The sequence below is a fragment of the Petromyzon marinus genome, chromosome 64 (genome assembly GCF_048934315.1).
Source record: "Petromyzon marinus isolate PM22_M1 ecotype Great Lakes invasive population chromosome 64, UKy_Petmar_22M1.pri1.0, whole genome shotgun sequence".
NCBI lineage: Eukaryota > Metazoa > Chordata > Hyperoartia > Petromyzontiformes > Petromyzontidae > Petromyzon > Petromyzon marinus.
In genome coordinates, this window is record NC_133730.1 from 2,546,462 (window position 1) to 2,570,978 (window position 24,517).

The 24,517-nt window shown below is 51.1% G+C and overlaps 2 protein-coding genes across 6 annotated transcripts in view; both read left to right on the top strand.

Moving 5' to 3' along the window:
* Window positions 1-202: 202 nt before the first annotated feature.
* On the top strand, window positions 203-14,844 carry CPT2 (carnitine palmitoyltransferase 2). 2 transcript variants are annotated; one of them, XM_032977815.2, is made up of 10 exons: window positions 203-568; window positions 4,984-5,064; window positions 5,332-5,438; window positions 5,873-6,134; window positions 6,615-6,822; window positions 7,495-7,701; window positions 8,169-8,390; window positions 9,231-9,437; window positions 9,845-10,139; window positions 10,727-14,844. In XM_032977815.2, exons 1-10 carry the CDS (start codon window positions 384-386, stop codon window positions 11,059-11,061), a joined length of 2,109 nt encoding a protein of 702 aa, XP_032833706.1. In that variant the 5' UTR covers window positions 203-383; the 3' UTR covers window positions 11,062-14,844. The 2 variants fall into 2 exon arrangements, with proteins under 2 accessions (XP_032833706.1, XP_032833707.1); XM_032977816.2 differs by having other exon boundaries at window positions 8,172-8,390.
* A 1,879-nt stretch (window positions 14,845-16,723) lies between these two features.
* LOC116956312 (transcription factor Dp-1-like) overlaps window positions 16,724-24,517 on the top strand; it is a 42,408-nt gene continuing 34,614 nt past the window's right edge. For 2 of the 4 annotated variants that reach the window (XM_032977830.2, XM_032977834.2), the window contains exons 1-4: window positions 16,726-16,952; window positions 22,254-22,335; window positions 22,985-23,048; window positions 24,062-24,168. In XM_032977830.2, coding sequence (XP_032833721.1) covers window positions 22,324-22,335; window positions 22,985-23,048; window positions 24,062-24,168 — 183 coding nt within the window. In that variant the 5' untranslated portion in view covers window positions 16,726-16,952; window positions 22,254-22,323. Of the gene's footprint in view, window positions 16,953-22,253; window positions 22,336-22,984; window positions 23,049-24,061; window positions 24,169-24,517 lie in introns of all 4 variants that reach the window. The other 2 variants (XM_032977833.2, XM_032977835.2) reach the window with 2 other exon arrangements.

Sequence of the window (24,517 nt, forward strand, 5' to 3'; positions counted from 1 at the left end):
ATCTCGGGGCCCGGGGGGGGTAGCAATTCAGGTTCCGGGGGTTCCATCGTTACGATTCATGTATTGGGGACCGGGGGGGGGGGTCGTAGCAATTCAGGTTCCGGGGGTTCCATCGTTACCATTCATGTCTCGGGGCCGGTGGGGGGGGGGTCGTGGCAATTCAGGTTCCGGGGGTTCGATCATTGCCATTCATATCTCGGGGCCCGGAGAGGTCGTAGCAATTCAGGTTCCGGGGGTTCAATCGTTGCCATTCATATCTCGGGGCAGCAGTCGCCTGGCTTTCACCTGAGGTAGGTAGCGGGAGGTCGTCACCGCCTCCGCCTCTCTCTCCTCTCTCTCTCGCCTCTCTCCTCTCTCTCTCCTCTCTCTCGACGCCCGCCACCATGGCGAGCGCGCTGGTTCGGGCCCCCCACGCCTCGCTGGGCCGGTGGTGCCGTGCGGGAGGCGCGGCGCTGCCCGCCGCGGGAAGCCCCGCGCGGAGCCGGAGCGGGGCGGCCTCGGACCCCGGCTACGAGTTCCTGCACCGCAGCGTGGTGCCCACCCTGCACTTCCAGCCCAGCCTGCCCCGGTGAGGGCACACCGTGCCCACACACACTCTATACACTGTCGTGACTATACACACCACACACTACACACTATACACACTACACACACTACACTAAACACTACAGTGACTATACACACACTACACACTGCAATACTCACTACACTACACACACTATACACTATAGTGACTATACACACACTACACTGCACACTACACTACTCACTACACTACACACACTACACTACTCACTACACTATACACACTACACTACTCACTATATACACTACACTACTCGCTATACTATACACACTACTCACTATACTATACACACTACACTACTCACTACACTGTACACACTACACTACTCACTACACTATACACACTACACTATACACTATAGTGACTATACACACTACACTACACGCTATACTATACACACTACTCACTATACTATACACACTACACTACTCACTACACTACACACACTACACTACTCACTACACTATACACACTACACTACTCACTATATACACTACACTACTCGCTATACTATACACACTACTCACTATACTATACACACTACACTACTCACTACACACACTACACTACTCACTCTACACCGTGCAGACACGATATATACACAGCATAATACAGTGTACTGTTTACCAAACATCTCGCGGTGGCTGGGATATGTTTACTACTTCGCCTGGTATGCAGGAGGTCATGGGTTCGACCCCGACCCTGACGCCTGCTGTTGCTGCTGTATATTTGGAGTTTGCTCTCCCTGTGGTCGCGTCCTCCGGGTTTTTCCTCCACATTTAGAATCAACATCACCACGCGTTTAGTGTCTTTCGCTGCTATCAATTTGCACGTGGTAAGCCACTTCTTTGAGCTATCATTTGTAGTCAGATCGCTTCTGAAAAATAGCTATACAGCTCAAGCGGGCCTTACCTGGTAAAATATAAAATACAGAAGTTTAAGTTTACTATATGGGACTACTGCTACTGGTCATACACACATACATTATATATAAAACAACAGCGTCACATGATAAGAAAATATTGTACAAAAATTGCACCACGCTCAATACACCACACACACCATACAAAACACTATACACCATGCACCCTGCATCCCCAGTCCCGGGTGAGAGAACTCCATGGATACAGACAGATGCTAGATGGATGGATTATCTATGCCACTCCGTAACCCACGCCCAAAGCACACACAGCACTTTTCAGTCGAGCACGTGAGAGGCTAGTGACATTTTAGATGATATCTCACTAATCACAACCCCCCCTAGCACTTTACACCCACCCAGCACGCCAGCCACCCTTATCGACATTCTTCAAGCCACCTGCTGCACTCTACGCTGAAAATTTCACGTCCAGGACACAACCCCGATATCAACCAAGGGGATAGATTACCGAGAAGACCTGTGATGTCCTAAATAATTGAAGTTTGGTCATGATGAGACTTGTCAAAACTCCAAGTAAATTAGAGGAGTTGTTGTTATGGGTGTGGTTGTTGTTGTTGTGTATTGTTGCCCTTTTAAAATACTCTAGAATTAGAACACTTTTTTATACTAATTTCTTTATAACTGCTTTTAGTGTTCAGTTTGTTGTCCTTCCCCCGCACCGCCCGATTATCACGGTTGGCTATGTACGGTGCAAAAGAAGTTCAACATACATACATACTTGCAAAAAAAGTCGTGAACCTGTATCGCGAAAATTGAAAATCCACTTTTGGACGCATGGGCATCTCGTCATGTGTCCTGCCACGTGAGACTCACCACGACAAGCTGTAAACACGACTTGGGTTTTTACCCGCGAGTACCCGACCCAATGATGCACACTCTACACCCTGCACATCACTCAAAGCACCCTGCTGTTGCTGCTGCACACCTACCCGTAACACCCTGCCCACTACCCTGAGCACTGTGCACCCAGCCTGCGCATTCTCTCTAGCACCCGGCAGGCAACCTCCGCCACTATCCACCCATGCCCACGGAGCACGTGTCCATACCAGAGTGTCCAGGTGGACCCTCGACCCCTGAACCCTGGACCCCTGCTCCCACACCTATCGTCTCTCTGGGCACTGCCCCTCTCTGTAGCATGTCTCTGTTAAGACAACATGTTGAATTTGTGAGCATTCGGAATTATGTTACTTTAGTCCTATTGTGCTAGGATTTGTGTCTCCAAGCTTTGGGCAACCCTGTGATCCATTTGCTGATTTTTAATCGCATAAATCCCTGATAACATAACGAATACTAAACTGTAGTACACAATGGATCATCAGGAGAGGTATAGTGCTCCCTCCCCCCCCCCGTTACAGACATAGTCAGACGGACAGAGCCAATGTATAAATGCTGTGGACCTTAGTTGGAAAGCGTACAACACCACACATGCGGTGTGGATTCTGGCAGGGTTATGATGCATTGGGTCAGAGGTGAGGAACCCACAGAATCATGGTCTGCATCTGGGCCGTGATTTTGTTTAATATATTAATGTTGGCGATTCAGCTCGCTCATCCAAATGACAATTCATCCTTGCCTCTTAAGTTCTCACCTGGTTAAACGAAAATAAATGGTTGGAAAAGGTCTTGAGACTCTGAGGCTTTCCCGCATAAATAATTGTCACGGTAACAGTACGTCATCATCGGAACTTGCAGTGTTTTTTTTTCAAATAGCGAGTGCGTGTGGTCATGGGATCTTTTTGTGAATTAACAGTGGATTTTGACATAGGAGGGACAGTGTTGGGGTTACGTCACCCACTCGGTGAACCATGTTAACCGATTTACACCGTGAAACGCTGGACGTCATTCCAGTGAGCCGCATGGCGCACATCCACGTGGATAACTTTGCCCCCCCCCCCCGCTTGTCTTGGCTGAGTGACGGACTGATAACCTTCATGTCCCCTCAAGCCCCACAACATTCACTCTCCGTGACCGCTGCAAGGCGAGACGCGCTGGCCGGCGCGCGATGGCGCACGCAGATTTGTGAAGTTCTCAAACTCGCCGGCATCTGCGTACAAAAAAAAGCATATTTTGCGTGTCTATGTGATTTGAGATGAGAGGGTTCACTAGCATCTCGGAGCACTCTCTGCATATACTAAGCCTGGGGGGGGGGGGTTGGAGAGGAAGGGTGGATGGGTGTGCGGGGCTGGGATCCAGGTGAAAGTGCAACGCCAAGGGAGGCAGCTTGGTGAGGGCAGCGTTGGCAGATCTGGAGAATGCACTACAGTATGAAACGAGTCGGTCACTAGGTTCGACGAGAGCCATCTCATCTGATCCGAGGAGGTTTGAAAACGTTGATGGGACAGATTTAAACGTGCGTTTGACTCGTGGGAATAACAGAGCTTGTCGTGATTCCACTGCTGGATGAACGTCCTCCAGTGCCGTATTGGCCATGGGGGGTTGGGGGGTGGGTTGATAGTACTTCACTTAGCTGGTCAGCGCCAATAGGTGAAGGGCGGCGTGGCGGGGGGGGCGGTCCAGGTCTGGTGTCGATATTATTAGTCGCCACTCACGTTAGCTGTGGCCGGGAATCAAACTCGGGTCACCGCATTCAGTGCGCAGTATCCTTAGCAGTGTGTCCAGCGGTTGTCCGTCTTTGTGGGGTGTCTTGCCTCCCCGCCATAGGAATGTATAATTTCCACCACAGGCATGGAGCACCTTGTCTCGCCAGTGCTCTGTCGTCGGGAGAGGGGTGGAGGCGGAAGCATGGGTTGGGGTGGTGGGGGTAGGGGCCATATGTTGGTGAAAGGGCACGGCGGCTTTAGCTTGGAACGTGTTGCCAGACCTGCAGAGAAAATAGAAAAAAAGACAGTACCTCCATTTAGCATAGTTGGCTACGTACGGTGCGAAAGAAGTTTAACATAAATACAGTAGCTCGGTCTGAAAGTTTTTTTTCATCAAATCATCTCCCCCCCCCACCCCATTATTGAATTATTTTTCTAGCCATCGGTGCTCTCCACTCCATGCCCCCTTTGCTCAAGTCCCAGGATCGAGGGCACCTTCCTCTCGCCTCCCGCCTGTGACTGTGCCTCTTTAGCTCTCAATAAAATAAATATCCCCATCGTTTCTGTACAGAATCCTGAGATCCACATTGTATTGCAGTTGTTGTGTTATTTTGCCAAATTTTAACTCTGGCGCTGGCACACAGCGACCTGCTCTTACGAGCGACGTCACGGGATTTTTAATGTCCACTGCGAAGCAGGCAGCGCGGAGGTCGTGTTGCTGTTACGACTCCCGCGGCATTAACCAGGGCGGCCACTGGATTCGAACCATAAACATCTGCAGCAATCGGCAAACGTGCCAGCGCCTTGTCAATTGTGAAACGACAAGAAGTGTTCCGTTTGTTATTTAATTTCCTGAAACGTGGTCGTTAATGAACGTAGCTGACGTATTACACGTTTACACCGTGCCGCTGTGGTCAGGTTACCCATCCCAAAGCTGGAAGACACGGTCAGGAGGTACCTGGCTGCACAGCGCCCCCTGCTGAACGATGAGGAGTACAGGTGAGTCCGACAGCCCAGCAACACGTGCACGTAACAGCCCTTTCTTTTTTCAATCCGCTGCTGGATGAGGGCCTCCCCCACGCCGGACGAGTCGTGGGAGTTGCTGTTTGACCATATTTGGTCAGTGCGGAATGGTGGAGGCGAATGAACGATGCTGAAAGTGGTAAGGGATTGCCAGGCAATTCGTAATGGAAGGTACCACGAGTCTCGTGGATCATCCTTGAGGCTCAAAATGTGTGGGTGTCGCACGCGCGTGCTCGGGCGCAGTCAGACGGAGCGCATCGCCCGCAAGTTTGAAGCCGGGGATGGTCAGGAGCTACACAAGGAGCTGCTGGCGCTGGACAAGCAGAACAAGAAGAGCAGCTACATCTCGGGTGAGACGCGCGACGCACGCTCAGTGGCGCCCAGCACCCGGCACTCGGCAGACACCAAATCGCTGGCGGTGGGCGGCGATTTGTTTGTCTGCCTTGCCCCGGTTGCCGATCGACTGCTCGTCATGCACACGAATTCTCGCTCTCTGGTCCTGTTCACAGCTCTGTTCACAGCGTGATGGTGACAGCCTTGGGTCCAACGCCGTCGCGGTGCCTCGATCACTCGTGGCTACGTGGCACCACACTAATTAGTGGCGATACGGTGACGACTTGTGGCTACGCGGCGCTGACTCGTGGCTAAGCGGTGCTGACGCGTGGCGATGCGGTGGCCCACTGACTCGTGGCTATGCGGTGCTGACTCATGGCTACGTGGCGCTGCACTGACGTGGCTTTGCGGCGTTGACTCGTGGCCACGCGGTGCGTTGCGACTGCCGCAGGCCCTTGGTTTGACATGTACCTGGCGGCACGTGAGCCCGTGCTGCTCAACTACAACCCGTTCGTGGGGCTGACGGCCGACAGCCGGCCGGGCTACGGCGGGCAGCTGACGCGTGCCACCAACCTGACCGTGTCGGGGCTGCGCTTCATGCGCACCCTGCGGGCCGGCGTCCTCGAGCCCGAGGTCTTCCACCTGAACCCGGCGCGCAGCGACACCGACTCCTTCCGCCGCTGGGTGCGCTGGCTGCCTTCCTCCCTGTCCTGGTAGGTCGCCGATTGTTGTGGCCCGCTGACCCGCGCCTGCTGGGCGTCTGCGAAAAACGAGCCTAGTAACTCATCGCATTCCTCAAGTCTGAAAGGAGATTCTGCTTAACATTATAATTATTTTCATGAACTCCCGATTCCTGTGTCATAATCAATCGTTGTCCATAGTCGGTCCACTGGTGGCTCAGCCGCAGAGCGAAAAGCTCATAATCGGACAAATTATGGCTGGGGTTGACTCGGCCCATCATCCATCCCAGACCAATAGAATCGGCAACGCTTTATGGGGAAGATCAACATTGGTTGTCCTATGGATAAGCTCGCTGCAATATTATAAACGCGAAATTCCGACCACTGCCGCCGGGCTGTAACCACAGTCCCGTGCGTATTCGCGCGTCCCTTATGCACGTTCCGCGCGTTTCTCTCTCCCCCCCGCCACGTCCGCCCTCCCTCTTCCCGCTCGCGCCCGTAACGGTGGCGCAGGTACGGCGCGTACGCGGTCAACGCCTACCCGCTCGACATGTCGCAGTACGGCCGCCTCTTCAACTCCACGCGGCTGCCCCGCGCCGGCCGGGACGAGCTCTTCTCGGAGGCCACCGCGCGCCACCTGCTGGTCATGCGGCGCCAGCAGCTGTTCGCGTGCGACGTCCTGGATCGCGACGGATCCATCCTCCCCGCGGCTCGGATACAGGTGGGTTGGCGGTGCAGGGACGCCAACATCGTACCGCACAGAAGTAGCTGGCGCCCAACTGGTAAATAAGTGGCTCCCCTTGTACTTGAGGTTGGTTGGTGGGTGGTGCTGAACCCCGTGGTAGCAGAGGGATTTGGCCCCCAACCAGCAAAACATTGTGCGAGCCATGTGGGTGGGTATGTGAGCTCAGTGTGTGACTGTTTGAGGTCTGTGTGTGAGCGTGTGAGGTCTGTGCATGACTGTTTGAGCTCTGCGTGTACTGTGTGAGCTCTGCTTGTACTGTGTGAGCTCTGCGTGCACTCCGTGAGCTGTGTGTGTGAGCGTGCGAGAGCAAGCGCTGCGTGAGTGTGTGCGGAACGGTTGTGTAGTAGTGGTTAGCGCACTGCGCTATGAACCCAATAACTCGGGTTCGATTCCCACGCATAGCCAACACCAGTCAAGATTATCTGAACCGGTCCTGGGTCTTCCCTCAAATGAGTTTGTTGCGGTGTGTAAAGATCACCACTCGTATATACGGGGGATCTTTGGCTTTGCTTTATTTGAGTGTGTGTGAATGTGCGAGTGGGCCCAAATGCTACGGGTAAGAAAGGCCCTGGCCCACGAGCGTGACACACCCCCCCCCACCTTTCACACGAGGGTCGTCCCCTCATTCCACCCTCTCCCACGCCGTAGGAGCGCTTGCGCCGCGTGATGGCGGAGGCTGACGCGGCGGGAGAGCCGTCGCACCCGCTCGCCTACCTGACCGGGGAGAACCGCGACACCTGGGCCGGGCTGCGCCAGCACCTGCTGGAGCTGGGCAACCAGGAGGCGCTGGCGCTGGTCGACTCGGCCATCTTCTGCCTGTGCCTGGACGAGGACGGCGCCGAGAGCGCCTCGCAGGTTACGACGATGAGCCGGCAGCGCCGCTGGCATTCCGCCTTTAATGACGGATCGTTTTTTGTTTTGTATTTCGCGTCGTTCGTGCAAGCGAAAATGTCAAACGCGCCGCAGAGTTTCTAACGCAGGCACCGGAAACCACAGCCAAAACTGCCGCCAACAAAAGCCAAAGCACTGTGTGAATATAACATTTAACTTTCATTTTACATTGATATATATTTGTTAGCAATATTTTCCGATTCCTCTTGTGATACAGTTGTTTTGTGCGTTTTGTTCTTGTTCTGATTGCAATTCACTTCACTGCTGAAACTTCCGTTTTGCTTTTCTCATTTCGGTGAGCCAGGTCCGCTACTCTTGCAAATCACATCCCTGGTCTCGCCTGGTGCAACAAAATACATTTTCACTCCCCGTCCACATGCCACCCTTCCCCCGTTCCACTGCCCTCGCCCGCTTGTCCGTGCGACGGTGAGCAGCAGCAGCAGGGTGAGGAGCGATTGACGGCGCTCGGCGGACGCGACGCGCCGGCGCCCGTGCGTCTGTCGCACCTCATGCTGCACGGCGTGGGCGGCGACCGCTGGTTCGACAAATCCCTGAGCCTCATCGTGGCGGCCGACGGGGAGGCGGCCGTGCACTTCGAGCACTCGTGGGGCGACGGCGTGGCGGTGCTGCGCTTCATCAACGAGATTTACAAGGCACGGCGTCGTGACGACAACGGGCCAGCAACGGCGACTGCGATATCCTACTCCCAGCCCCTCAGTCGTCTTCCTCCGACGACCCTAATTCCTGACCCGGCTCCGACATCTTGCTTTCTACGTGCACCTAACCACGTCTCTCCACCAGCCTGACACTTTGCTCCTCCATCGGCTCAACTATCCGGCCACCAGACTGCTGCCCCTACCACCCTTCACCTACCCTCATCCATGCGCATTTCACTACTTCACGCACGTGCCCCATACCCCACTGCATCTCATCCACGCCGCACCCATCAGACACCCTCACTCGCCATCACATTCCACCTTATTCTGCCTTAACTACCCCAGCAACATCAGCTCCATTCCCAGCCACCTGTCCATCCATTCTGTCACCTCCGAGTAGAAGTACTGGCCAACGTAAGAGGTCGGACAGGACATCTCCTGGACATCTGTGACAAAGAGCTTCATAGTTCATCGGCTTTGTCCAGGATTAACAAAGATTCTTCATTGTGAAGTGGCTGTACGACGTTGCGTCGAAATGACCGCCAACGCTGATTGGCATCGCGCCGTAGGTCGGGTTGAAGCGATACGAATCCCCGAAGCCGACGGCCCCACAGTTCCTTCAAGTCAGGACTCGCCTTCCATCAAGGCTGCACGCCCTTCGTATTGAAAAAATACAAATGCCTAAGCCGAGGGCTCTGTGACACACAGCTCTGACTGGAGAGTGTTGACAGCCATGGCGTCCATAATTGCAGTGTAGGGATGGATGCAGACGGTGACTCCAATATTCGTGACGGGCGACGACAATATCCGTGACGTCTCTCTCTCTCTCTGATGCAGGACTCGCTGAAGAGGCCGGCCGTGTCTCCCGACGACGCGCCGCCCTCTTCCGACGTGGAACAGTCGTCCGTGCGACGCCTCGATTTCCGTCTGGACGACGCGACGAAGGCGGCCGTGGACGCCGCTCGCCGGCAGTTCCACCGGACGGTGTCCGGCCTCGTCATTCACGCCATGGAGTTCGACAAGTACGGGAAGAACTTCCTCAAGGTGCGGCCCGGCGGTTAGCCTGGCGGTGGCGGCGCGGTGTAGGCGGTTGTGCCCGTCTGTCCACCGCGAGGACAGGCAAGAACGCAGGTTCTTGTGTAGCCTTAACAGACTGTTGGTGGCAAGTGCTGTTAGCGAGTAGCACCTATGAAGCCCGGCATGACACACGAGGGGGTGGTTGGCCAGCACCACGCCCGGCCGCCTTTGTCACTCCCTGTGACGATGTTTTCACACCGCACTAGGTACTCATTTGAGGTTGAGTCAACCTAAGGGAGGCCCAGGACCGGTTCAGACAATCGTCACCGGTGTTGGCTGTGAGCGATGAATCGAACCCGGGCGGCCGGGGTTCGTAGCTCGGCGTGCCAATCGCTATACCACCCTCCCCCCCCCACCCCACCCCACCCCCGCAGAAGCAGAACATTTCCCCGGATGCCGTGATGCAGCTCGCCTTTCAGATGGCGTTCTTCCGCGAGCACGGCCACGAGGTGGCCACCTACGAGTCGTGCAGCACCGCCGCTTTCCGCCACGGGCGCACCGAGACTGTGCGGCCGGCGACGAGCGCCACGCGGCGCTGCACGCGCGCCTTCGTCCTGGGCCGCGACGAGGCCGGGGGTGGCGCATCGCCGCCCGGCGTGGCCGAGCTGCGGGCCATGTTGGATGAGTGCTCGCGCTACCACGGGAAGCTCACGCGCGAAGCCGCCATGGGTAACGCGCGCGCCACTGACGGGGAGCTTTTGAAGGGGGTGGGTTTGGGGGGCTGTGGAGATCCTTTGGGGGGGAGCGGTGGGGCAGTGGGCTGCGCAGTGCGCTACGAATCTGGCGGTTTGTGTTCGTCTATACCAGCTGGTTCATGCCAACACGTGAACGGTTATTACAAAGCTTTAGCAATTACAGCAGCGTCAGTGCACAGTCGCTAAAGATACTGAACAGTCCTGTTGGCTTTGTGCAGTTATGGCGTAAGAATATCTGTCCACTTGTCCCCAACAAATTAGTGAAAAACTAAAATTCTGGTCTCCTGCTCAACTCATGATGTGGGCAAAGGGCGAGGCTACCTGAGTAGTGGGCAGGGACCTTGGTGAATGTAACGGGATCCGCGAACAGCAGGTGGTGCCAACGTCACAACGTGCGGGGTTTGTGGCTGTGTGAAGGTGGGCAGGGCTGGTGAAGTGACGTAGGGGACCACCAGCTCACCACCCATCCCAGTCGAGCCTCCCGGAAATGTTGTAGCTTTACCAACCAAGTCTCTCCCTCTCTCTCCATGTCTGTCTCACCTGTCTCGCCGAACCGTCCAGGCCAGGGCTTCGACCGCCACCTGTTCGCGCTGCGCAAGCTGGCGTCGGCGCGCGGTGGCTCGCTGCCGGAGCTGTACCGCGACGAGGCGTACACCCGCATCAACCACAATGTGCTGTCCACGAGCACGCTCGCCAGCGACGCCGTGCGGCTCGGAGGCTTCGCGCCCGTGGTGCCCGACGGCTTCGGCCTGGGCTACGGCATCCACGCGCACTCCATGGGCTGCAACGCAAGCGGCTACGCGGGGGGCGGCCGCGACGTCGCCCACTTCCTCAAGACCCTGCGCGTGAGCCTGGAGCAGATCGGCGCCGTGCTGGAGGGCCGGCCGATCGCGTGAGGGTCGTCCGCGACAGGGGCCCCACCCCCTCCCACCCCCCCCCCCCCCCCGTGTGGGCGCGTTTTCTGAAGACGTAGGGCTCGGCGGGGGGGCGGTGGGAAGCTGCCAGGATGAGTTGTCGGAACTCGACGAGTCGCTACTGCTCAGGTTTTCGCGGTTGCGCTGTATAGCCCCCTTCCGCCCCCCCCGCCTCCTCCCGCCACCAATGTAATTTCGGGTTGTACCACGTGGTCTTCGTTCGGCACAAGGTCCGACGTTTCGCGACACGTGCTGAGAACTTCTTCAGCAACCGATTTTAGAAGCTCTCTTGCACGTGGAACGGAACAACGGTCAGTGCGCCAAGCAACGCGCGGTAGCAATCTGAAAGCATGTCGTAAAAATGCCAGGAAACAAATATAAAGGAGACGGTGAACACGGGACGAAAAAAATATTAATTCTCGAGTCGTGACTGCGAATCGTGACGGGTAATTGAACGGCTGGGGCCAGGGGAGGGGAATGGGGAGTTCGCCGTTGCGTGACTGGGACCTCGATCATTCCCTGAGGCACACCCGTGGGAGAATATCTCCCACTCATCCCACGCATGCCTCCCCACTCACGCTCACTCCCGTCCGTCCCTCGTTTCCCAGCCACGCAAACCTCGTCTTCCGCAATTTGTCCCACTCGCTGCCATCCATCCCTTGCCCTCGCGCCAAAATAATACAATTTGATTTATCGATCATATAAATTCCATCACTTAATAATACGGATGGCTGGAGGATTGGAGGATAGAGATTGTGATGGGGTGGTGGGAGGAGCAGAGAGAATGAACGACCTCTATCTCTCATCTCCCACACATATCTCTTTCCTTGCACTCCTCACACCGGCCATCATCTCCCATCCAACCCGGTACTACCTCCCCACTAACTCCGTCCATATCGGGCCCCCCGCAGCCAATTTCAATGTCATTGTCGATTTTATGAATAGTTTTTTTGACTAAATTAGTTTTTTTTCTAATCCGCACAACTAACTAGTGTTGTTAATTCAGAGTTTACTGTATTGCAAGTGCATTATTTTAAATGTAAAATGTATAGCTTTTTATGTCTGTCTGACATCCAACGTCTCGGTAATCGAAGTGAGAAACGGGGGAGGGGGGGGGGGGCGTGTAGAGAGTTCTCTAAAGCGGCTGTCAAAAACGGCAAAATGTGACTTTCGTTTGTCCTTGAAACACGTGGCGCCTCCAAAGAAACGCAGCCGTGACGATGTCGCGGCTGCACTGACCACCGCGCCCACAGAGTTGGCGTAAAAGGCTCAGAACTCGGGCCCTGTGTCTGTGTTGGTACGTGTGCTGCACCGCCAAAATAGAATTGCGTGTGGCTTTGCAGACATGCTGTGAATGTACCTACAACGCTCGCTCGTTCAAACGCACACTCGTCTCTACGGCGAAGCCGCTTTCCATAGCGCCGTTCACGTACCCCACAAAGGGGGGGTACGTGATGGCCCTCGTGCTGTTGTTCCATTTATAAACTTCCAGTGGTCATGAACTGCGTGACAAGTTTGTGTTGATGAACATGTTATTGCACAGCATAGAAGTACAATGCAACGATGGATTTTGCTGCAATGTCCTGTGTTGGCAACATGGTCCCGAAACAATCAAATTGATCCATGACAGTTACCCATGAACACACTATCCTGGCTAGGCAAATTTATAAGAAACTACAGTATAATTAACAGACGAGTCATCCTCTTTCGGTTTTTCGGTAAAGTCACATATAGAAAAATAATAAAACAATAGATCATTGTGATTTTTATTTTATTCTTTTTCTATCTACGTGACTTTACCGAAAGACCCAAAGAGTATGAATTCCTGCAGTCACGAAAGCTTTAAGTCGAGATTTAGACGAATCATCTTTTGGCCAATTGTGACCCCATTATGCTCTACGTGGTTGTACATTTCAGTGTGTATATAATCTCAGTTGTAATTCATTCAAGGCTCACGGTTAAGTTGGTCTCACGATTCACACGCAGGTCTTTACGGACCGGATGTTTCACGGCAGAGGTCCAATTCTGTGAATGCACCTCTTTATCCACCAGTTTATTCGTGTTAGGGTAGTTTGTAGGTATAGTACAACGTCACATATCCGACACGCTGGAGGACTGAGGCATAGTTGCATTTGTGAAGAGGTCTGATAACTGAACAGATAAAAATACACAAATAGATCACTGCCAAAAAGAGATACAAGTTGCAGGGGAAGAAGGGTAATCGTTCCTGCCAGTGCTTTTCACCAAGAATGAGGATGAAGAAGAGGTCAAGGTGTGGGATGTACTGATTGGATTTTTTGTGCAAAAATTATCCTATGAATATTTCTTCGACAGGTACAGCCCCGAATATGCTGCTGAATGAGGGCTGTCCCCCCCACCGCGCTAGGCTGGCGGGCCATTGGGATTAGTTGACCGTAAGGTCACTACTGGTTACTGTGGGTTTGTGAAGGTTGGGGAGCATAGGCGTTGGAGCATAGTCCAGGAAGGCAATCCACTGCCCTCTTGCAGACAACGTAGCCTCGATCTATAGCATAGAAACTGCGAGTAAACTTTAACGTATACACTTCTTCTGGATGGCATCTTGCACACCATTGGGCTTGCATACGAGAAGACCGTTGTGCTCTTATCGAGATGTGTTTTGCAGTGAACACCATGGAATGATTGTGCAGGTGAAGGTGAGCTCGAGGGAGTTAGTTGGGCGCAAGGCTTCTATGTCAGTCTTAAGGACAGAATCCTATATATTTGAATAGAGGTGCAGGGATCACCATTGATATGAATATGAATTCTAAGAACGATGGAGACTCGGGCAGCTCGGTTGAAGTGATTGGGGATGTGAGGATCTCCATTTAAATTATTTGGAGTTTGTGCATCTCCCTGTGGTCACGTGGTTTTCCCCCTCCACATTTAGAAACGTGTGTTTAGAGTATTTGTCTGCCATGAATTTCCACACGACGATCAGCCACTTTGTTGAGTTATCATTTGTAGATAGGTCTCTTGAAAAAGAGCTGTATGGCTCAGTGGGCCTTACCTGGTGAAATAACATGAAAAATAAAAATGAAATTCTCTGGAAGATTGAGATGCAGTTGTCTCCATTGAAGTAAATTGTAATTTTATGGAAGATGTAGACTCTGGCATCTCCATTGAAGTGAATGGGGTTTCTATGAAGGATGTATGCTGGGGCATCTTGATTTAAGTGAATAGGTTTGTTAAGGAAGGTGGAGATGTAGGGATCTCCGTTAAAGTGATGGTGATCCTTTGGAAATTGTAAGCTACCCGGAGCCTTTGTAGATGTTTCTTTGGGGAAGATTGCATGAATATAAATGTCATTAAACCCGTCACTACCCGACACGGTCAATTAGTAAGGTTTGTCACGTAAACAAAACATGCCAATTAGTTACTAATTGGCATGTTTTAGCATACACCGGGGTTCTGAACTAGTAACGACGTGGCATGTTTTGTTTACGTGACTAACCTTGGTAATTGGCTGTTTCGGATGGTGGCAAATGTATCGACACATTTATATATTTACGCGATCTAACCCAAAAACACCTATTATGGATGATATTGGTAGTGAAAGCCTCCGACTCCGCGTTACACTCAACTGGAGCCTTTTTTTCTGATGTATCTATGCAACCCCCCTGCCCCCCATACTCCTCCTGATGGCGAAGGGCGTGTTCCGTTTCTCTTAAGCTCGTCATTGGACACGTGTACGTAAGGCTGTACGTATTCTGGTGATGCGGCGAATAAAGTCAGTCGTGTGTTACACATTGGAGGTTTTGTCTCTTGTTCAACAGCTAATAGTTTAAGTTTTTTTGTTCTTCTTGTCTACCACTGCCAACACAGCAGGCTCACCAAATACTTTAATTATGTAACACAACCAGTTCTGTATAAACAGGCTTGGGGGTGGGGGGCAGGAGCGGTGGTGCAGTGGTTGGCGCACTTGCACGGTGAACCTGGCCCCCTGGGTTCGATTCTCATCCACGGCTATCGTCAGTGGCGAGCGCTATCCGAACCGGTCCTGCCCCCACCTCAACCAACCACAAACCCGCACTGACAAGTGTGGTGAAATATGGTCAAAGGGGCCGTCCATAAATGACGTCACCCACCTAGTGGGGGGGGGGCAGACATTTGTGACGAGGGGGGGGGTGAGAAATGTGACGTCACATCAAAATGCGCAACTTTAAATATAGACAACACGCTATACTTAATTAGACTTTTAATCAATGTTTTCTACTACAACAGAGTGCAGCGCCACATTAAATACGCACTACAATGACAATAGTTTAGAGCGATTTGAAGCATGTTTTATATATATTTTTGGGGGGGGGGGGCAGAGCTTTGTGACATCATGTTTGAGAGGGGGAGGGTCTGACTTTTTGTGACGCCGTGTGACGAAGGGGGGGGGAGCAAAAACCGTCCAAAATCGCGTGACGTCATTTATGGACGGCCCCAAAGGGGTGGCCGGCAAACCCTAATCCAGCAGTGGATTAAGAGGTGGGAAATTCTTCTTCTCCAAATTATAACATGAGCCTTGTGTGCAGTGACGATGCCAGTCTGTTGGTCATTACAATAAGGAGCTGTGCTGTCGGACATCTCATTCTTCATTCGTACAAGTATCGGAGCAGCTGCAGTGAAGAAGATTGAATGGACACTCAAATGAGAGGCAGACGACGAGGAGCGGGTCCCAATCTTACCAGAGTTATTCACTGCGACGAATGACCGATATATCGGACAAATAGAACAACGTTATTTCATGAGCATTTAAAGTCGCACGTGCTAATCACACTGAAGTTTCGGATTATAAGACGCACTTTGCCCACCCCCTTACCCCCCCCCCCCCCAAAAAAACATTTTTCGCGTGCGTCTTATAATTCGGTAGGCGTGTGTTTAAAATAGTTTGGATAATTATGTGAACCGAGCAACACGCTTGGAGAGTGCGTCTTACTCTCCGGCGCGTCTTATAATCCGGACAAGACGGCGATATTCAAATCTGTCACGTGCTCCCAAACAGCCGGGGCGAAGTTTGCACGCGAATTAATTATTCATGAGCGTTGTCACGTGCTCCGGGTTTTGGCGCCAACGGTTACATCCGCCAACGCGACTGTTTATGCGCGGCAGCCGGCCATCGCGCCCCGCCCCCCGTGCGCGCTTTCGCCAATAGGAGCGTGCCTAATTCATTATTCATGACCGCTCGCCAACCGTTTCAGCCAATGGGAGCGCGCCTAATGCATTATTCATAAGCACGAGGACGTAACTTCTCATACATCTTCCAACCCTCTGTGTTTTTTTCGGTGAAGTCACGTATAAATGAGAAATAATAAAATAACATAAAAGCGTACGCTATTATTTCCTGCAGTCACGAAAGCTTCGAATCAAATCTTCCAACCCACCAATGGGGATGTCACATAATTAATTATTCATGAGCGCGGGGGCGTGGCGTCACGCCCCCTCCTCCCCCCCCCCCACTCGGATACGAAACCGCCACCAATGGGAACGAACCCTAATTCATTATTAACGAGTTCTTACCAATGGCAGGGGGGGGGAACAGCTCGTTCATTATTCATAACCAACGCGAGGATCGTCCGACCAATGGCAGCGCGCGATCGACGGTGATCGATTATTCATGAGCTCTCGAGGGGGGGGCGGGGGGTGGTGGCGCTGTCCAATGGTGGGGTAGCAGCGGGTAGCGCGCGGGAGACGGCGACGCTCGCTCTGCCGCCACCAAGCAACGGATCCACTCGGCGAGCGGCGCGCGAAGAGAGCGAGTGAGAGAGAGACAAAGACGCGCGTGGGTGGTAGTTGCTGAGGCGGTGGCGGAAAGTTGTTGCGAGCAGCGTGTGAGAGAGTTGACTCTTGAGGTGGTTTTGTCGGTGGTGAGTATCTTCGCTGGGGAGAGTTTGAGGGCGCGCGTGGTTTCGTGTTGAATAGAAGGAGGTTGGTTGGTTTGGTTTGGGGTTTGCCGTAACAAATGTCGCCCGCGATGATTCGTGGTGTTGTTGATGGGGTGAGGTGGCGGTCTGGGTTAGGCATTGAGTTGTTACGCAGTCTGAGTTATTGTGGCGGGAGGCTCAAGTCGAGAGACTTTGCGGGGGTTTATTGTGGCACTTTATTTAACGAGTAGAGATGCATTGTAGGCCTTCGTTGAGACTCTTGTGGGGGTGGGAGAGGGGCCGTTTAGCAGCTCCCCTCCAGTATTCATCCTCGCTCATTAAACAAAAACAACTCACCGCCTCCCCCCCCGCTCACCCACTCTATTCGATTAATATTACACGTGAAGGAAATAGCTTCCTGCGTCGATTATTATTTTATTAACAAACAAAACAAAAAAATGTGGCCGGGCCTGGGGGAGGAGTGGTGGTAAGTACGGTCAAATAACCCGCACGAAACGGCGTTGGAGACGGACAAGAGGCCTGGGGCGACTCTTATCCAGCAGTGGATTGACCATAGCCGAGAACGACGACGATAATGACGAGATATCCTCGCTTTGTGTCGAACCACTGCTGAATGCGTAGGCCTCGCAACGCCGTTGTGTACTGCCAATTTAGTGGCGTGTTTCACCATACTTCACCGCGTTGATGGACACTTACAGTAACTGGGTGCTGTTACATTTAAAGCTTTAGAACATCAGTACCGTAATCGCAAAACGTAACGTCGTTTCGCCGTCCTCTCCGATGCGATGTCGTGTGGCCTGGCTGTCGTGTGGCAGGCACGTGGAGTAGTAATGCTGTAAGTCGTAAGTAGTATACCCCCATTGTGAGTTGGGGGGGGGGGGGTGTGATGATGCTGTGGGTCACGGCGTCTTTATATCTTCAGGCTGAACCCGGGGGGGGGGGCCGGGGTGGATTGTCCTTTGCCACAACCACCACCAACCACTACGTTGTCACTAATTAACGTCGTTACTGCAACGTCGCTACATTCGTACGAGGGGTGGCGGGGGGTGGGAAAACTCTTTTGTCAAGAGTGCCACGCTGCTGCTGCTGCTGGATTTGAGGGGCCTTGCCCTCCACACACCGCGTTTCAAGCAAGTTGTGGAGGTTGGCTTTGGTGGAGGGTAAATTCGACCGTACTTCACCGCGTCTGTCGCTTGCGGTAAATGTGGTAAATGTGGAGGGCGGCTCCCAGGAGGAAACATAAGACCAAAGATGCCCCCTTTGCAGGCAGTTATTTTTACCATACTTCACGTTTGTCGCTTGTTGTTGGTCAATGTGGAGGGGGCTCCCTTGAGGCAGCATAGACCAACCATGGTTGTTGCCCCTGCCCACCTGCCCTCTACAATTACGTTCCCTCTACGTCGTCTGTACAGCCCCCCCCCAACCCGTATCATGGGATTCACTCACTGCCTGATGAAGTTCGTGGTGGTTTATTTGACCATACGTCACCCAATGCGGGCCAGCGTTGGTTTGGTGACATAGGAGTACAATACAACAATCGATGTCACTGTTCTCCCCTCTGCCGTCCACCACGTAGCCCCGCAGCAGCCTTACAGCCACCCGTGTTTTGTGCACGGTTGTCGCCCATGCAATAATTGTCCAGGCTCAGAAATCCTGCCCAGCTTCCGTGATGTCACGCAAAGTGGACTGCAATCCGGGTGATTTGGTCATCATAGGCTTACGGTCCCAGGCCACCACAATATTATTAATTTAATCATCGCGTGAGCACGTACTTGTAAATGCCCTCGCAACGTGTTATAGGCGCCTCTCTCACTTGTCAAGTGACTGGCTTAGCTGTCTCGGAACTGGTTGTTTACATAGGTCTGGCATTTGGTGATTAATTCATATTTACAGGACTACTTATACTCAGACCTTTGTCAATCCACCTGCTGGACTTAAGTCATTCCTACGCCGTGTTGGTTATGGAGGAAGTTTGACCATACTTCACTCAACTGGTTATGGTGAGTTGGGCAGGGAGGAGTGGTGGATTGTTTCTGGGCATCTGTGAAAAAGAGCTTTATAGCTCATCGAATTTCCCCAGGATATATATACATATTCCGGTTCTGATATGACTCGCCACTGATGTTAGCCGTGGACAATAATCTAACACACATAGGGAAACGATTCGCCGATTCAAGAATTAATTACACATATATGTTGCGTCATTTGAACTGTCATCTGCGTCGTCGGTCTCCAGGATTGTTTACCCCTCTTGTTTCTTGAGCTCGGTGGCCACAAACCAACCGGTGTCACCCCCCCCCCCCCCCACACGTGAGACCCCCCCCAACCCCACCGCGACATTGGCCGTGATTGCACGTGTGCGGTTTGGCGTGTGCGGAAATATGACGCTTGCCGTGGGGTGGCTGTCCGCTGTCGAAATGTTAAACTCGTGATCAATGGCCAGCGTGTGGAGTATGTTAACACAACCGCTGCTGTCAACCTGCACCGTATTAATTATTTGAAGAATAGATGTAAGACATCTTATCTATGTGTTAAAGCAAAAAATACATTACAATTTGCAGCCGTTTGTCAATCCACTGCTGGACGAAGGCCTCCCCCGTGCCTTGCCAGTGATGGGGATTTGTATGACCGTACTTCACGCTGGTCACTCTGCGGGGTGGTGTGAAGTGGGTTGTACCAGGCTTGCTCCAACTGATGTTAGACGTGGCTGGGATTGTAGCGTACCTGTCAACCACTTAGCAGTGCCTAACTTATTACACACCAATTCAAACCTTATTGGTCACCCCGTGCCCTTATAAACCTCAACGTTCATCCTACAAAGCACCATCACAAGGGAGAAACACAAACAAATATACAAAACTATGTTTTTTTTGCCCATATTGAAACGTCTGTACGCCGTTTGGACCTGATAACTCCATTTCCCTGTACAATAATTCGGGGTAAATGGTATGCGTTGACAGGTGTATGATGTCGCCCCCAATGCTCCCATCACGTTATTATGTTTTGCGTGAACTTGCGCTGGTCCCGTGTTCTTGCGTTGCCTTGAAGGGCCTCGGTTGCCCGAGTTTGCGGGCACATTTTTACAGGGCCTGGTTTCACACAGTGGCTTCTTCACACTCCTCTCTCAAAGCACTTGGCTGTGTTGGTTTTAAAACTACTGTATGGTGACAGGTTACCAGATATGAATATTTTTGACGCGGTGTACATATTGCATATCATTGCCGACTGATGGAAATTCTAATGATGGTCTAGAAATGTATGAAAGTTGAAATTTGGCACTAATATATGCAAGTGTGCGTGTTTGTTTATAACAAGAAAAATGAAAAAACTTGTTGAATTTCGATTGCGAATCTTTTGGGCCTCCAGATAATACAGCCTAGAGGCCAGTTGGTTTCACTTGTATGGCAAGGCGAGCTTTGAGTTTGACATTTATTTGAATCTCTTGATTAACACATTCAAATATTCAATCCCGTTGTCATTGAATCAAGTAGTCTGCCTCTTGTGGCGTGCGATATCAAAGCTTGAAATTGGGCAAAGCCAACACTACCAATTAATACAAGCATTGAACACAAGCATTAAACACAAGCATTGAACAGACCACGGTATATCTCTCTACTTCAAATGAAAACCGAGTCATGTTTTGGTGCACCACCCTATTTATTTAGGCCCAAAAAAGTGAAATGGAACCTTGTGTTTTTATTTTATTACCAGCCCGACGGGAATATTTTTTGTAACTATTAAATGAACAGACGCCTGTCTGTTCATTTGTTTTAACAGCCTCAACCCTTCCAGCCAGCGCATAGTGATTAGGCTGTAGTTCAAATAAACACAGTATGGCCTCAACCACGGTCACGTTAACCTTAATCCTGCTCGGCAACCGTGCTCCCTTATGAGGTCGGGCACTAGGCCGTTGTTGTACGAGTGGGTGAGTTGGGAGGCCCATAGTTTGTGGGGAGAGTGTGACCTTGGTCGGTTTGATTCAATGACCCAGCTCTGCTCTTTGGTTCTTTCGGTAGAGTCACGTAGAAAATAAAATAATAATAGAATACGACGTTTCGGTTGCAACACAAGCAGCCATCATCAGGTAAGAATGAATGATAAAACACAGACACGGTGCGTGTCTCGCTCGGTGTGTCTCTGCATGTGTGTCTGCCTATGTTGTTTCCGTGTTTGTGTTTTATCATTCATTCTTACCTGATGATGGCTGCTTGTGTTGCAACCGAAACGTCGTATTCTATTATTATTTGATTTTATTTTCTACGTGACTTCACCGAAAGAACCAAAGAGTAATTGCTGCAGTCACGAAAGCTTCGAATCTAGTTTGACCCAGCACTGCTCGCCACTTCCTTTTTATAGTGGAAATGTGGCATGCGTGATACCTCTAGGATTGATATCTAATTTTTTGTCAATAAGATGCAACATCATTTTTCGAGATATGACCCATGGTCTTCCACAATTAGTTATTTTGCATACTAAAATAGTTCCAGATCTTCATCAGGCCCAATTCTGTATTCAGATCCATTTAAATCCTAGAACATTACTGTTAAAATCCGTCCATTCAACTCCCCTGATTGGTCTAACAGCGATGACGTTGGGGGCACCGCGTTGGAAGCTGGCTGTTTAATATCCCCTGCGTTTAACATAATTGGATTAAACCATTACATTCTAACCCCCCCCCCCCCCACCTCTTGATCATCTCTATGGTACACATCCCGTACATTCACATAATGCGTTGCCGACAGTCACGTATGCAGCGAGATTCTGGGGAAGCGTGCCAACAACGGGTGGCCGTGAGTCGTGCCTCTCGTTTTCCCAGCCACCAGACCACGCTCGCTCGCTTGCGTCGCTTGTTTTATGACCGAGAGTGTGTGAATTGGGTTTTTACAATATCGAGATAAACGTTTGGAAAGCTCTCTGCATGAGGTCGTCGCCTAATGTTTACTTAAAAATAAGAAGTCTAAACATTTGTCATGTGTTTAATTGAGTGAAAGTTTGCTCCCCCCCCCCCCCGTCTTATTTTCTGTTGGCTTCGTTGCTTTATTTTATTGTTTTTGTTATTTGGGTCACCCAGGTCAGTCTTGCCATTAAAACTGATTCTTGTTACTTCTGAGGTCCTACCCGGTTAAACTAATAAACTTGAAACGCGTCTTGGCATTAATGGATGCGCTTTTAACAGCGCACGTGAGAAACTGCTGTAAATGATGTGAAATGTTGAACGTCGGATCGCGCCTTCTGTGCGGAGGTGTAAGTGGTGACATGTAGTTGTCTGCATTCCCATTGCAGATAGTCGCTTTGAACGGGAGCCGGAGTTGAACACTGAACAGGTCGTTGCTGGCATAACCCCGGTGACATCATGGCCAAAGATGTACGTGTGCGCACACATTGCAAGAACTACAGAGAGAGCCCGGTGCTTAATCATGGCAGGGACCACGTGGTTACCTTGGGAATTTTCAAAATGAACCATTATTGTGGACAAGTGTTACTTTACAACTATAACCTGTTGTACAGTTGACATAGAAGCTTTGGTTGGGGCAGTGGAACAGTGGTTGGTATTACTGTGCTCTGGATCCATTGACCCAAGTTCTGTTCCTGGCTATGACTTGCATCAGTGGCGAAGTAATATCTGAACCGGTCCTGGGCTTTTTCCCCCTTCACAAATCTGCGTCGACCAGGATGGTGAAGTATGGTCAAACAAGCCTTGTAACTGACACAGCAGTACGGCGACCTTTGTACAGCAGTGGATTGACTATAAATTGTTACAAAGTTCTGGTTATTTTTTTACATGTTGTGCTTTCAATGTAGGTTGTGTTGCATATATTCATGACATATATTGATAGTTTTCAAATGTGTATCTTGGAATTTTCGTAGTTTTTTTACACAACGTGCACTACATGTTCATGTTATGATTTTTTGTGTGTGTACTGCACACATTCTTTTTTCCATTCACCGATGTGTGAACTGCGTTGAAATTGTAAAGGTGGCCCGTGTAGCTGACTCGTGTATTCGCTCTGCAGGTCGGATATTTTGACAAGAATGGAGAGTTAAGGGGCTTTTTGGAAAACTTCAGCCCATCCAAAAGTAAGTTATTTTTTTCAATCGTCATGCCATCTCAAACACAAGGGCAATATTCATGAATGTGTCACCGATCCCTTCATGGGTCAGTCATGTCGTGCTGTCTCATCTGCGTTCGAGTAGAACTACGTTATGACCTTTTCAACTTGTGCCCAGGACAAAAATAATCAAATTTGGGAAATGTTTTGGCACCTGTCGTAGGGTCGGCCTAGCAGTCGGTGTGTGCTAGGTCATGAACCATCTTTTCTTAGGTTCAGTTCCTGGTACTATCATCTTGTAGTGCTGTCGTCACAGACATGTGCTCTGCTGCAAATTCAACCGTGAATGGCTGTTCGTCTCCCGTGATAGTCGGACCGATATTTTTTCAGTTTTTAATGCATAGGCGTTTGCAACCAATATCAATAGTTTAGGTTTTTTTGGTTTAGTTCATGTAAATATATACGTGTTTATTAAACTCGCCACCAATCGTCACAGCCAATTAGTAAGGTTTGTCACGTAAACGTCGTACTCCGATTGTAAATGTTGTGGGTTTACTCTCCAACACATCGGTGTGTTGTACGAGTAACGAATTGGCACGTTTTGTTTACGTGACAAACCTTAATTGGCTTGTCGGGTTGTGGTGGGTTTAACGACATTTATATTTACGCGATCTAACCCAAAAAGCCTCTGGATATTTTTTCATCTTACAGCTGCAGCTTAGGAAGATTAAGTGTGGAGCCAAATTTAACGCGATGAGTTTTTTTTTTTTCGCACGGCCTATTTGTGACTAGGCTGAGACCCTCGCCTCGCACTATTATACTTGGGAAATCGGTTTTAATCACGAGCGGCTCAAAGCCTCGATTTACAATACAGGATCTTGGCGATCCCACGCCCTGCCCTCTCCCTCGACCTCTGAGCCACTGGGGCCGATCACCTCGAGCTTGTTTTCTGCTCGTCAAGTTGATTTTTGAATCGTGGTTGGATCCAGATATTGAAGGACGGCAACCCCCCCCCCCCCGTCCCGTGTTGCCGTGGCGCAGGCACTGTCTCTGTGGTCACGCTTCCCGTTGGGAACCTGGGCTCGCCCGGCAAGCACATCCTGCCCAAGACGCTCGCCCCGTCCAACGTGAACGTGCCCCAGCAGATGGTGAGTGCGTGCCTCTCGTGTGGCTTGTAAGGGCAGTCCTTGGGAATCATACGGGCCTGCCCGTTGAACACGAGCCCGTCGCTTAATTTCATTGGGTTTTTTGGAACTGCTTTTTGTGTTTAGTTTGCTGTCCTTCATAAGTAGCATGGTCGGCTACGTACGGTGCGAAATAAGTTCTACATGCATACAGTTGGCCCCGCGGTAACACAAGGCCTACCACTAGGAAAAGGCCCCGCAAACAATTTATCACCGTGAGCATCTAAGGAAATTAAAGCGTGTAGGTGTTTGTCGCCAAAGCGATTTAGAGCCGCTGTACAAACAGCCCCTTGTCAGCTGTTGCTTGTCTATT